General features: G+C 40.2%; 1 protein-coding gene across 10 annotated transcripts in view; it reads left to right on the top strand.

Moving 5' to 3' along the window:
• Positions 1 to 14,522, top strand: part of DIP2C (DIP2 acetate--CoA ligase C (putative)) — a 306,943-nt gene that overhangs the window by 212,928 nt on the left and 79,493 nt on the right. For all 10 annotated transcript variants that reach the window (XM_085050313.1, XM_085050312.1, XM_085050309.1 and 7 more), the window contains 2 exons: positions 616 to 707; positions 4,510 to 4,620. In XM_085050313.1, the coding sequence (XP_084906439.1) occupies positions 616 to 707; positions 4,510 to 4,620 (203 nt within the window). The remainder of the gene's footprint in view (positions 1 to 615; positions 708 to 4,509; positions 4,621 to 14,522) is intronic.

Genomic DNA, 14,522 nt, shown 5'->3' with positions numbered 1-14,522 from the left:
GCTGAATTGGAAGAAGGCTCTGGATTAAAGTGAAACTGCCATATGGATGTGCTAAGGTTCAGAGGGTCCCTGCTGCTCCAGTGTGCCCCTTTGACTGTGGTGTGTTTTCTGTTTTTGGGGTTTTCTTTTCTTTGCCTCTGCTTCTTGGGACTCCTTTCCTTTTTCCTTGATGAGAGAATTGCCATGGTGAAAGCTGAATATCACCCTCGAGGTCAGTCTGTGCTGAAATGTGCCGTGTCCAACTTCCACAGCTAAGGTGTTAGGCTGATAGCTGGACTTGATGATGTACCAGCCCCTTCTAACAGTTAATTTCAGAGTCAAGATCCAATTTTCTCCAAAGTAAGAAACTTCTGCCACGAAGAAAACTCTTCTCGTTTTTCTTTTTGTTTTTTTTTTAATGCTGCTGTCTTGAAAAAAAAGTTCAAAGAAAACTTCTGATAAGTATATAAGTATTTCCACTAGTCCCAACAGGGATGTCACATTTAGTTGGAAAACTACTATAAATGTTCCTATTGTGTTTTTGTGTGTTTTCCACTTCTCGGGTATTCTTCCTCTTTAATAATCTTGTAAAGCATAAGAATTTTTAGATTAATTTCGAAAATTTTGTGTTAATAGGTAAACTTTGGACCAGAAGTATGAAGGTTGCTTACAATATACTACATAAATTAGGCACAAAACAAGAACCAATGGTACGACCTGGAGACAGGGTGAGTACCTCAATTATTAATTGTAATAGTTCAAATCCAATATTGACAGAGAGAGAATGAAGTATTTGGGGTGCTCAGAGGAAATTAGTGATGTGAAATAATGGGGTGTGGGATGGGGTGCTGAAATCTGCTGATACTCCCTAAGACTGATCATTCAGGCAGATGTTTTGAATTGCATAAGTAAGTGGTACCCCTGAATAATAACCTGAAGCTGTGGCAACATCAACAATAAACATTCCCATGGAAAGTGATTTTTGCGCATCAAATAACAGTCTGTTTAGCAAAATCTTGCTTATGGAGCCTGGAGGTGTCATGTGGATAAAAAACTTACTTACTAATGACTTTGTAGTTGTTGAGATGGTAGAAACAAGAGAAGTGCTGTGGAGGACAAAGAAAAGCAAAGTCAGCACATTTTGGCAGCCAGTTGAATAAATAAATGACGCTGACTGGTAACAGAGAGAATATTTCCATTCCTGGTTCTGACTCTGATGCAGCTGCTGCTGGAGGCTGAATCTAAGTAGATGGATAAAGCCCACAGAGAGCAAGAGTTGCAGAGGTAGCACTTGAAGATGTTAAATGAAGACAAGAACATCCTATGGTTTTGCTAACAATGTACTTACAAAACTACCCCTTTGTCTGCCAAGGCTGGCTGAGGCTGCTGCTCATTTTCTGTGCCAGAGAGTGTATAGAAAATTCCACAGGTCCCATTCCAGTTTGGATCTAAGCTGTGGAATGGATATTCCAGAACAATTTGTCAGAAATGCAAATTTGAGTCCTGCCCTAGTGCTTAGAGTTGTGAGTGTGGGATTAAGTTTCCCCCCTCCAGGGTCTGATAGCAATTCTCAAACTGTTGCTTCACTTGATCCTCTTGTGCCTCCTGTGAGAAACATGTCTGTTTGTATTACTCGTGTCTTAGGGCTTCAAAATGAGAGTGTGCAATAATGCTTCCCAGAAGGAAAGAAAGAGGGGGAAAAAAAAGATATGTGACAGTACTTCCTGTGCTTCTTTTTGAAATAAATCATCAAGAAATTAACTAAGGTATCTCTAGATCCTTAATCTAAATTGCTTGCTACAATGGCATTCACCCAGGACTAGGATCTGAAGACTCTCTTTCACTTACAAGTGTGTCTCTAAGCAACAGCATAAGCAGCAAGTTGTTGAGGTGTACAAATCAAGACAGTCCACCCAGAAAGCTCCAAGAGAATAAAGCTCACATATGGGCAATGTGCTCCTCTCCTTATCAACTGTGTGCTGCCTGCCCATCTTAGTAGTCATTTTGTGCAGCAGTCCTTGACGTTTCCTAACATTAAGAAAGGATTTGTGGACAGTTCAGGCTGAAATCTGGAAATTTAGCTAGCACAGGACAAGTAAGGAACAAATCACAGCTCTTCTAAAATAAGTCCGCCTAGATTAGAGTGAAACAAATGTTTATAGCTGGGTGCTGAAAGCATATGCTTTTTGTTGTAAAAACATCTTGCCTGGCATCCCTGTATAACAGGGACGTGATCATTTGAGGAAACTTCACATTGGAGATGAGGTGTTACTGCACTTCTGATGCTCTAGGCTGTGATTCTGGCTGTTACACCCCTGTTGAAATAACATAAAAGCTTTCTGACCTCTTTGAAGGTGACTTTATTCTATGTAATGTGTGTTGTGTGACAACACTTAAAGATAGTTTTTAAATACTAAATGAACTACAGGCATATATTTCTGATCTTTTCCAAATGAGAATGTATTTGTTTCCTTATTTTAGTATATATAAAATAGTTTATATTTTCCCTTTAAAAATACCTTCTATCAGTATAGTCTCTGTTTTTCATGACTACTACTACCTCACCTCTTAGTTTCTTTGTCTGAGCCAAAAAATAAATGAATGTGACTGCATCTCCTTCCCTGTTTCTGGTATTATATGTGGCAAACTGCATTTGCCTTCTATAGTAACTTCAGAAATTTAACCTTGTGTCACCCCAGACAGCTGCCTGGAAATTAATCTTGCTCTCTGAAGTATCTACTAGCTAGTCAGATTCTCATCTGTTAATATAAACTATATGATTTGTTTTCCTTCAACCTTATCCCTTTTTGCTTTTACACGCTTTATTTATTTATTTGGTACAAGTCTGTTAGTGATTAATGTTTTTTGGAGAGGAAGTTAATGCTTCATTCCCACTGGACTTCAGTGAGATTTTTTTCACCTCTGTCAGCTCCTTTGCAAAGATTCTCAGCCAAACCTTCACTGCCTTTATGTAAGCAGAGACCACTGCAAAACCCAACAGCCCTCAAAGTATATTTTGGGATCTTTCATATGTCTGCTGGGCTCAGCAATCTCTGCCATCCCCTCCCTGCACCTGGCAAAATCCCTGTATTTCCATTTGTATACAGTAAGCTCTGCACAGCCATCTCCAGCACTTGGGTTGTTTAATGTGCAATGTACAGATAAAGTAGCAGTGTATTTATTCGGACTCTAAAAAGTTGTGAGGATAAAGTCTTCAGCCTAAAAACCAGAGATATTTTGGACCCACTTGGGCAAGGCTGGTTAGATTTCTTCGAGTTTGAAGAAATCAAGTTAATATATGGAAGGCAACTGTATTTGAAGCCATGTGAAAATTCTGGAAACACTTTTAGTCTCCAGTAACTGACCCCTGGAGCATACATGGGAACATCATAATTGTACTCCAACAAAACTCCTGTGGATGTCAAAGCAGTCAAAACTCAAGAGCTGCTAAGTAGTTTCAGCAAATTTCAAGGTGGTGTAACAATACACCCTTGTCTGGTGTGTGAGCCCAAAGGAATGAGGTTTGGAATCATTTGCCATGCCTTTGCATGCCACTGCATTGACTGTGCAGGAGTTGCCAGCTGTGCTCCAGCTGTTTAAGATGTGAGCTGAGAAGATCCATCTGACTGAACCAAAACAAAACCATGGAGAGGATCCAGCCACTGAGGACATTCACGAGAGAGAGCAGTGCTGTTCCCTGGCCTTGCAAGGAGAGCTCTCTGAAGCTGCTGACTCCTCAGCAGACTGAGCATCATCCCCTCTCCTTCCCTTCTCCTTCCCCTCTGCCTGAGGACCTCAGGCACTGTCCATGGGGTCTGCAGGCATTAAACTGCACAGTTCAGCACCTGCTGAGCATTCCAGTGATCTGCTGTGATTGGTTTTGGCATTCTTTTATTGAAATACTTCCCCAGCCCAAGCCCTGAGGCTGGGAAGTTCAACAAAACCACACCTAGGTTGGCATGTGACATGGCCAGCTCAGGATGTAATGTTTGCTTCTAGATACTGATTATTTGTATGCACACAGAAACTTTACACCTGGACAACAGTCCAGTCCTAAAATGAAACTCTTGTGTGAGGCAAAGTGTAGTGAAGCAAAACAGTGTGATTAATGTTTGACATAATGACATCTTAAGTCTGGATAATCTGAATTGGTCATGTGTACAATTCAGTTTTAGTAACTTCAAGTGAATAATTACATTAGAATCTAAAATTCTGGTAATTCCATTTACTTAGGTTATTTAACACCACTAAAGGAATCAGTTAATTCAGAACCAGATGGAATGTGTTGTCAGTGTAGGAAACAATGCATCATGAGAATATTTAGCTACATCCTAAGTGAAAATATTCATTAAAAGAGTATTTATCAGAATAAATTCCTTCTGATTCCTCATTTGTCTGTCACTTGGCTTTTGAATAGCTGTCTTAGAAGTGTTCCAGTATCATCTCCATCCGAATGGAATCATGGAAACTCCAATTATCATTATCTGACACCTAGGATAAAACATTTTAATGTTTATCTCTCTCTTTCAGGTAACACTCGTGTTTCCCAACAATGATCCTGCTGCTTTCATGGTGGCATTTTATGGCTGCCTGCTTGCAGAAGTTGTCCCTGTCCCTATTGAAGTGCCACTTACAAGAAAGGTGGGAAACTGAGTTTCTTCTCTATACTCCATTTTAGAACTTATGTCAGAACAAATCACGACTGAGCATAGTTTTTGAGTACATTTTTGTGGTTAGCTAACTCTGAATCTGAGAATACCAAGATAGTGCTGTGTGGTATATTATATATAGTTCCTTCTTTTTTGTGATGGAAAATCTGAATATGTGCTTGCAGTTTCAGTGAATGCAGGTCTGCATGGGAAATGAGAGGAAAATTTTTCAAGAGTACAGCTCTGCCAGCCGTAGATGGATTATCTTTGTTGCCTTTTAAAGCCTTCTGGTGTTGGCCACTGACAAAGAATCATTGGCAACAACTGCTGATTTTCCACCTGTCCCTGCAACCCAAGCTATGTTATAATGCCACTGGTGCTGTGTGTGCTAGTTCAAAGCAGTTATGGAAATGCCTTCTCCTGTGTCCGTATGTGCATATGTATTCCAAAGCTTCTGTCACCACAGTCACCTCTGCCAAGGGTGGCACTTGAACAAATCTGGTTTAGGAATTCTTGCCACAGAACTTACATTCATAGAGAAAATTGACCACTCTAATCAAAAGCCTTTCATGTCCTGTGTTGGTTCAAAGATTCAACCACGTATCCCAGAGAAGTGTTAGGAGACAAATAGAGCAGCCAGAAAGGGTGTCTGGGAGCAGTGAGGGGAGGGGGATCAGTGCTGGAGGTGAGCCACAGCTGGGTCATTTACATAGATTCTGCAGAACTTGCATTTTCTCTTAGGATGTATGCCTTGAAGGCTGTAAATACAGAATAATGTATTTATTCATTACAAGGGTATTTTGGTCATATCCCCTTAATTTACCATGTCTGGCTGCTTGTATAATCACTTGTATATAATATACTCCTTGTATAATCACTTCTTTATTAGCTAGTGGTAATAATGCCTTATTTTAATTATTTGGTCTGGACTTGTCCACACACAAAGAGTGTTCGTTAATCCTTACAAACTTTCTTTTTTAAAGTAAATTGTTTTGGAAAATGTTGACTGAAGCCATGAGATGTTTCCAAGGAAAGGGCTGAGCAAATGTGTTGCTTTGGTCACATTTCCAATGTTTCAGTTGTCAAGGGCTTTTCTTTGAATTGTCCAGTGTTAGAACACCCTGGAGCAGAAGCTCAAATCTTTGTTTCATGGACAGGTACCCTGCCTTTCAAGTGAAAGCCATTAAAACAAGATTGTAAACCCTGCAAAGGCTTTGCAGTTTGTACATCTCACATAGCAAATTAACAACTTGAAATACTGGGAGATTCCCTCCTAAATGAATCTGCTTGATATTTCCTCACCTCTGAAAAGCTGTGTTGACCTCAGCATTTCTCCATTACAATCACACATGTCCCAGCCAATATCTGTGGTGGGTTCCTGCCAGGGTGAAAGCAGGAGGTGGCAGGGAGAGAAGGGCAGGAGCTGGAGGAAGGGGCGGTTTGATAAACTGGTGAAGGAGAAGAGAGAAATGGAGGGAGAGAGTAGATCAGACAAGAGGCCAGTGATCCAGCTGAACAGACTTGAGAGCCAATGAGCAGAAGGAAGGACCAAGAGAAAGAGGAGACAGGATGTGCCCCAGCTTAAACTGGCTGAGATTCAGGAAAGATGCAGGTGAGATGGAGAGACTGTGCAAGGGGAGAGGATAGGACCTCAACCACCATACCTGCTTTGGGAAGTAGGGTTATGCTGTTGCATTTGTAACATACTGTATTTGAGAGCACTGAGAGGCGGGCATGGCTATAGAATGAGGATGATGATTTTAGTAGAAACATGTTGCATTTGCATTAGGCTCTCGCTGTGCCTTCACATCTGAGGGCAGTACCTTTAGTTCGAGGCAGTTGCGTAACATGATGCATTACTTTGATAAAAACCAGAGATTTTATATGCATCAACAAAATAAGGCCGACAGAATATGGACATTTTAAGATCTTACAGAGTGCTCAAATGGGTAAATCTGCTTTCATTCTGTGAAAAAGAAAAGAAGCAACATGGTATTGAGGGTTAAAAAATGTAATATGTATTTCCCTGTTACTATTTTCTGAGGTTTAATGACATTTTAAAGCACATAGATAGGTGTAAATTTGATTTATTTTGGAACATCTGATACCACATCCATCCAGTAAACCATAAAATCCAGCTGTCCAAGTAAATACTCTGTGTCAAATGAATAACTTATCCTAATTTGGCCGAACCTCTTGGGTGTTTGTTTTCTTAAAAATATGTGTCTATATATGGATATATAAATATACACTTACACATGTATATATATAAATTTATAAAAGGAATATATACAGACTCAGACTGTTTATCTTTTGCCACAATGTTTAAATATCAAATTAATAACACAATAACAGAGATGTCATTTAAAAAAGCAACATGATCTGTACTCTATAAATAAAACTATGCAATTTCACAGCATATACTATTGCAAATATCTTCACATTTGTTTATATGGAAAGGCAACTGGAGTGGAAACAATGAGATGAAAATTGTGTTCTGAGTAGTCCCAGAAGGAATACCTCTGCCTGGTCAAATGGCAGTGGATTGCTTCTGGCATCCGTGGGAAGATGTCATTCATGTCATCACACAATGGCCTAGACTGTTCTTTTATGCTTTCCCATTATTTGTTCTCTTTTCTGCATGCTTCAGTACATTCTGGCAGTGGACATCCTTTGGGCTGCTTTCTGGAAGACAGAGATGTGAACTAGCAAATAGACCAGCAATTATATTAGATTTTATATTCTATTATACTATAGGCTTACAGAATAATAAGATGATACAGGATGAGCTATTTCAGGTAGTTATATTAGGAGCCATTTTTAGTATTAAAAATTTGTATTAGCAGCTTTAATACTGTCCTACATTTTCATAAAGAAGAGTTTTTCACAGCTCTGTGCAGAATTTTGTCCCTGGTATTTTAAAACTGAGCAGTAATGTTTACAGCCAGGTAGACTTCTGGTTTACAGATTACTCTGCAGACATCTATATCCATATGGAAGTAAAGACTTTTGCTTTACCACCGCATAGATTTTGTGTGCATTCCCTTTTCTTTGTACAATAATGGTTATTTTTTTAAGATTATGACAGGATTTTTTCCCTAGTTCAGTATTAGGTGAAGGTCCATCTCTCCTTGCTTTTTCCTTCTGTATCCCACCTTTGTGTTGACACAATACCTAGAATACCCCCAGGACTTCAGGGCATGTGTGACCTAGCATCTGGGATGGATTTTCTGAACATCCAGCAACCATGCAGCATTCTCCAGTTTTATTCCCAGAATCCTTCCTAGTGTTTGGCAAAGAAATATTGGGAATTGGCATTCATGCAGCATGCTTTTGGCTGTTTAGACTTGGGACATCAGATCTAAAATTAAAAACTGAAATCCCAAACCAACTCTTTATTCTAAAAGCAGCAGTCAGGGGTTCTGCAGTCATTGTAACAATAGAAAAAGCAGTATTTTTATTTCTCCTCCTTTCCCTGGATTGCAATACCGTTGCAATGCCTTTGTCATCAACACTGTCCAAAATTGTTGTAGCTAATCCTCACCCCTTGGCTTACTCTTCTTTCAGAATAGAGTCCCTCTCTCCAAATTTGCTTATGTTTCCCAAACATTAGCAAGTTACGTGTCCTGTGCAACATCTCTTCCTTCAGAACTGCCACTTTTGTTAATCTTGTTTGAAGCTAGAGTTTTACAAACTCTGTCATTGTATGTGTGGTATGATGTGAATTGCAAACTATATGTCATAGAATGTGCCATCAAAGTGGATGAGATGGGAGTTTCAACATGTCAAGTTCTCATTCAAACAGTGATTTACTATGTCCCTTATGAAAAGATTTTAAAATATGGTTTTGATTCCTTCTTCTTTATATTTTTTAGGTCAATGTTTTTTTCTATTTGATTGGCGCCATGAAAAATATTATTATTCTGCTCTGATACAGTCAAGGGAGCTAATCAGTTTTAATCTAAAAATAACATTTTTGTCCTCCAAGCACATTCATAGTTATGCTCAGTCACATGCTGTGAACATAGGAAGAAAGCTATCCCTCACAGATCTTCATGGCCTCCTTATCATAGGCAGAATCTGTAGCAGGATGTGTGTGTGAGACATGAAAGCATGTAAAAATTAATTTCTCACTCAAAATGCTATTTCCTAGCCTGTTAGATTGAATGCTCTGTGTGCTTCTAGCAGGCATTTCTGCGCTCTTCCAGATGCTGGCTCTCACAGCATGATTGGGAGGATTGTGCCTGTGTATTGTCATAGGAAATCTGGAGATACCCACTCCAGGACACTTGGGGGTTTTTTAAAGGATGCTTCATACAGGGTAAAAACTGTTTTTCAGGAGCTCTTTTTATTAAATCCTGAGAGGTTATTAAAGCTTTAACAGTAAACCAGGTAGGTATGTCTCTTCCAAGACAGTGAAATTGTCCCAGTCATATCTTTCTTTTAAAGAATAATTTTAGTCCGAAGGAAATACACCTTGACATCTTTCCTGGTGTTTCAGGGCTTGAGATAAAATGAGCTTTGCTTTCTCTCAGCTGTAGTCATCATAGGGCTGCAGTGTGCCAGAAATACTGGAGCTCTCCATGCTTTTGAACACCTTTCGACAATGCATCTCTTTCTCCCCTGGATTTAAAAGATATATGAAATGTTTTAAATATTCTTTTCAGTGGCATAGCCTTCCAGTCCCTCCAAAGAATATAAGGGCCCTGAGCCCCACCTGAGCCCCTGGTGCACACTGCTGGGCCCTTCAAGCCCTATGCCAGCCCATCCCTCTTCATACACTTCAGCAGTGGAGCACTAAGAAGTCCTTGCTTAATTTGCCACGGTGAATCTTAGATCCTTTAAAGTCTGTGTTTCCTTATTGTATTTTCAAGTTTAGGAAATGGTGGTTTCCTAGAGAGACTATCACATTTCATGCAGTGACCCCTGCCAAAAATAACTACTGTCTTGCTTTTATGAAGACTCTTGGGTGTTAAGATGCTCATAGTTGCAGATTTCACATGCAATTGCAGGCAGTTACCAAAGCTATTGTACAAGGAGACAACTAATTTCTTCATCTTAAAGCTGGTTATGAAGATTGTATCTGCACTGTGTTTAGTTTTTACCAAGGTCTTTGTATTAAAAAAAAAAAAGAGGGTTTCCATGATGCCTTTTCACTTTTGGTGATGCTTGGCCTTTATGTCTGATCGTTGCCCTATTTGTTCTTTACCAGCAAATTTTTGTTGGGGTAAGGGCACTGGAGCTCAAATAAGCATTGTAACAGAAAACAAGATTAGTTCAGTCTGTGATGCTCCACCACATAATTCTCATTTTGAAAGCAGTCTGGGATTTTCAAGTGAACAGAAGTAACCTTTATCAGGCCAACCTTTGCACAGACTGTCTCTTCCTTCCTTCCTTATTAGATAAGGACATGCACTCTCACTCACGGAGACAGGATCATAATTGTTTTCCTTCACACAGATACTCTCACAAAGCGTTACAGAAATGACATTAACAGCATGCTGAAATGCAACCACACGTGGGACTTTTTTATCCTGACAATGAATTATCACACTCTGTAGCAGGAAGAAGACAATTTGCCTCCAGGTACTGGTGAAAACCTTTAGGGAACCTTTAATAAAAGTCTTTAGAGAACTTTGAATGGCTGCCTACAGCAGAGAGGATTTCCGGCTCGCTTCATCTGAAAGATTGATCTCTCTAGGTGTGTGCAGACATAGTCTACAGCTATGCACACCTCATTTTTCATACCCCAGCAAGTGCTGTGCCTTCAAGAAATGTAAAATGATAGTTCCAAAGTCAGCAATTGGTCTCAGACCTCATGCTGTAATACCTCAGCTCTGTGTTTTGCCTTCCATCTGAATTACGTGTCATTTCAAACTGTGAATTGTGGAGGATTTGACAATGAGCATTTCTGGCAAGTTTCTCCCTGTCTGCAGTTGGGACAGCTTTGAGTTGCTTCACCTGGTCTCCACTGGCTTCCTGAGGTTTTTCCTACCCTCCAGCATTCTGCAAAATAAAGTGTTTATGGCAAGTGGGGTGTTGCCAAATAGCAGATTACAAAATAACAAGTAACACTTCTGACAAACCAGTGTGTTCTGGGAATCTATTCCCTTCACAGGTGGGAGAGTGATTTTAAGAGGGGAAGAGGATTTAGGATTTAGTGGTTTTTTGTTTTTTTTTTTTTTTAAGATTATTTGGTTGTGTCTTTTTGGTACTTACAAAGAAGTTTTCACCATTGCAACCAATTGCAATTCATTTCACATTACTCACAAGGCAGGCTGATAGCTTTTCTGAAATCTGAAACAATCATTCCCTTTAAAGTGAATAGCCTTTTTTGTGGCCCACATGGAAGCTTTGACTGCTTCAGGCAAAGGACTGCACTTTAACTCAAACTTCATTTTTCAAACACAAGTTTTGCCCAAGGTCCTCACTGTTCTGGGCCTGTCATGCTGAGGTATGAGGAACAGCAAAGACTGTCGTGTTTACATGCTGGAGTGTGTAGGTGACATTGTGGTGTATATATGGGGAATGTATAAAGGTTTCAGATCTTCCACCTCCTGGCTGTCAGTCCCAACACCACTTGAGTAGTTAGAAACAATTTCTTCTGTGGGGCAGCAGTTATCACAGAAGCACCTGCATGGGGCAAGGGATGTTGGTGCCTTCTCCACATCTCTGTTCTCTGGAGTACTTTTAGATTCTGGGTCAGGATGAATCCACCAGAAGCCAGCAGAAGGTGAGGATAACTAGTTTTGAGGTGTGAGAGACTGGGACTGAAGGTGGAATTGTGGACACCCAGAAGGAGAGTTCCAGAAAGCTCCACTGTGCTCATACTGCAAAATTATCAACTGGAGTTCCTATGGCCCTTGAGAACAGTGTCTGTCACAGCACCTCTTGCAAGGCAGGATTTATTGTGGCCACCAAAGCATGGTGTGGGATGTGAAAGTCTGTAAAACACACTTCACACTGTCCATGCCTGGTGACATTCTTCCAATCTCCTGTGGCAGTGTTGCATCACACAATTGTTCAGTTACATCACACAGTTGTTCAGTCATGTGTTCTTTACAATTGAAAGAATAACTACAGAAAAGAATGGGGTGAAGATTTTAATGCTGTTTTGGATGGGTTGTCCTGATGTAAAGTAGTCTGCTATTACAAACTGTGATGTGCATAGATTGTATTAAGAAATCTATGTGTGTGTGAACAGCTACAAGTGAATGATGAATATTTATGTGGATATACTCTGAGACAGTCGATATGACACTAAGGGAAAGCACAGTCATTCTTTCTTGTGTTATCTAAAATCCTCCACTATTAGTACAAGTTTCTTTTTACTCTTGTTTTTTTTTTTGCTCTGACAAGACTTAGGCAGATGATTTCTTAGCTGATGCATCCCTCAGGGCCATAGAATGCTGATGTTTGAAGGTGCACACTTTCTACTGGTTTCCTTATGTTAGATTTCTTAATGGAATTTGTTGGGTTGATTTCTGCTTACAAAGTTCTGCATTAAATGAAATTTCATTGCTTGAGAATTGGCATTTTCTTGATACAGTGGTGAAAGAGTTTGAGCATTCTTTTATAGGATATACAGTTACAACAGCATTGTAATTTAAACTTGAGATCTAGGCAGTTGCTGCATTCAATTATAAAATTTATATGCCTTTTTAAAATTTGTACTTAGAAATTCATACATATAATACTAAACATTCATTAGATTAAATTTAATGGGAAATTTTGAGCAATGGTAGTATGAATCTGATTTTTAAAGAAACACATGACCTCCCTTTATATATGATAGAGTAGCAGGTCTCAGAAGTTGTGTCTTGCCCAAGGAGTGATGTCCTCCATGGAGCACTGCAGCCTTCCTCTTCCTGCCATTCCTCTGAGGAACCCTCAGGGAGAGCCATCTCTCCTGCCCTGTTCAGGCACCCACATTTCCTTCCTCTGAGCAGACTCCAAGAGTGGAGACAACTTTTCTCATCTTCACGTGGAACCAGGATTAGATCTGGCTAAGTGCTTGTCCCATAGGTTTGGCAACACATATGTAGACCAGCTGACACAAGAGTCAGTGAGGACAGTAATTAATGCTTGACAAAGCCCTTTACGTCCTGGAAACCCCACTAGTGTGCAGGTGTGGTGAGGCCAATAACATGCTCCCAAAAAATGTTGTTCATGGAGACACCAGTAGTATTACGTTGTTCAAAGGATATTTGTTGTCTGGTTTTATATGGGAAAAGACGATACACAAGTTTAAGTTGATTTGCTGGAAAAATACCTTTCCATTTTTTCCTAGGGGTTTGGTTTTTTTTTGGTTTTTTTTTTTGCCTTCTGGTTATAATGAGCAAAAGCAAATGCAGCAATTCTGGATGGAAGGAGTTATACAGCATAGACTTGACAGATCAATTTATTGTCCTGCATTGCTTACTCAGCTATCAAAGTTCTGATAATTGCTGGCATATGCATATTTTGAGGTGGTATGGAAAAGTAAGCTTTTGCTTTTCCTCTGTTCTCATTGCTTCTCCATTTTAGATGGTTTCATTTGACTACATAAAAATTGTATTAAAAATTAGTCAGGCTCTGGGGCTTTCTTTCCATCATACAATTTTGCTTTGAATAAATCAATAGATTAAGGCAACTGTTCTGTACTTCTTGTTGTTTCCATGGTTAAGTGTGCTTTATGGTTGATTTGAAAGATATTTTAATTTGATCTTTTAAGACTTTTCAGTAGAATCATCCTGTGAAGAAAGGGTTAATACTTCTGTGTGCATTTTCATCTAGGGCATTGCTTTGTTGAAGAGCCTAGTGGATAGATGCAAAGTTCATAAAAGAGTAATGAGAAGATGCTATACATAAAGCAGACATGGTGCTGTAGAAGCACAGCATCTCCTGAAGAACAGCCATAGCCCAGGCTTGGAAATCATTACGTGACTTCTTAATCTCACTGCTTCTATCCCCTTGATGAAAGTAAAATGTAATGAGCTTACTCTAATGGGCACTTGAGTGTATGTAGTGCTCCTGAAACGTGCCTGTAACTACTCAATGAAATGGTTATTGACAAATCAGGTTAGATCAGCATAAACAGGGAAACTGTCACCACTGTACCACCATCATAACATCTTAAAGGTTGAAAGCTTTCTCCAGGTGGAAGCACCTATAATCCATATTATTTCTTAGAATAGTCACAAAATCACAGAATGGTTGAGGTCAGCAGAGGTGTGTGAAGGTGACCTAATCCAGCTTCCCTGCTCAAACAGGACCACCTAGAAAACGTTGCCCAGGACTATATCCATGGTAGCTTTTGGATTTCTGCAAGTATGGAAACTCCACAGCCCTTATGGGCACCTTGTGCCAGTCACCCTCCCAGTAAAAAGTTGTTTCCTGATTGTAAGAGGGAACCTGCTCTGTTTTGGTTTGTCTCCATTGCCTCTGGTCCTGTCACTGGGCACTGCTGGAGAGAACCTGTCTCCACCTTCTGTACACCCTCCCTTCAGGTGTTTTGCACAGTGATTAGATCCCCCCTAAGCCTCCTCTCTCTAGGCTGAGCAGTCCCAGCTCTGTCTTTCCTCACAGGAGACATGCTCCAGTCCCTTAATTATCATAGTGGCTCTTTGCTGACTCTCTCCAGTAGCTCTGTGTCTTTCTTGGAAGCCCAGAGCAGGTCCCAGCCCTGGAGATGTGCCTCACTATTGCTGAGGGCAAGGATCACCTCCCTCAGCCTGCTGGCAATGCTTTGCCTCACACAGCTCAGGATGCCATTGGCCTTCCTTATGCCAGGGCACATTGCTGGTTCACACTCAGCTCGGTGTCCACCAGGACCCCCAGGTCCTTCACCAAAAAACTGCTCTCCAGACCATTCTGATACAGGATTGTTCCTCCACAACCCCCTGTAGGAGGTGC

The sequence above is a fragment of the Lichenostomus cassidix genome, chromosome 2 (genome assembly GCF_008360975.1).
Source record: "Lichenostomus cassidix isolate B80296 chromosome 2, HeHo_3.0, whole genome shotgun sequence".
Lineage (NCBI taxonomy): Eukaryota > Metazoa > Chordata > Aves > Passeriformes > Meliphagidae > Lichenostomus > Lichenostomus cassidix.
Note: the sequence above shows the minus strand (reverse complement) of the source record. Positions and strands in the feature narration are given on the sequence as shown.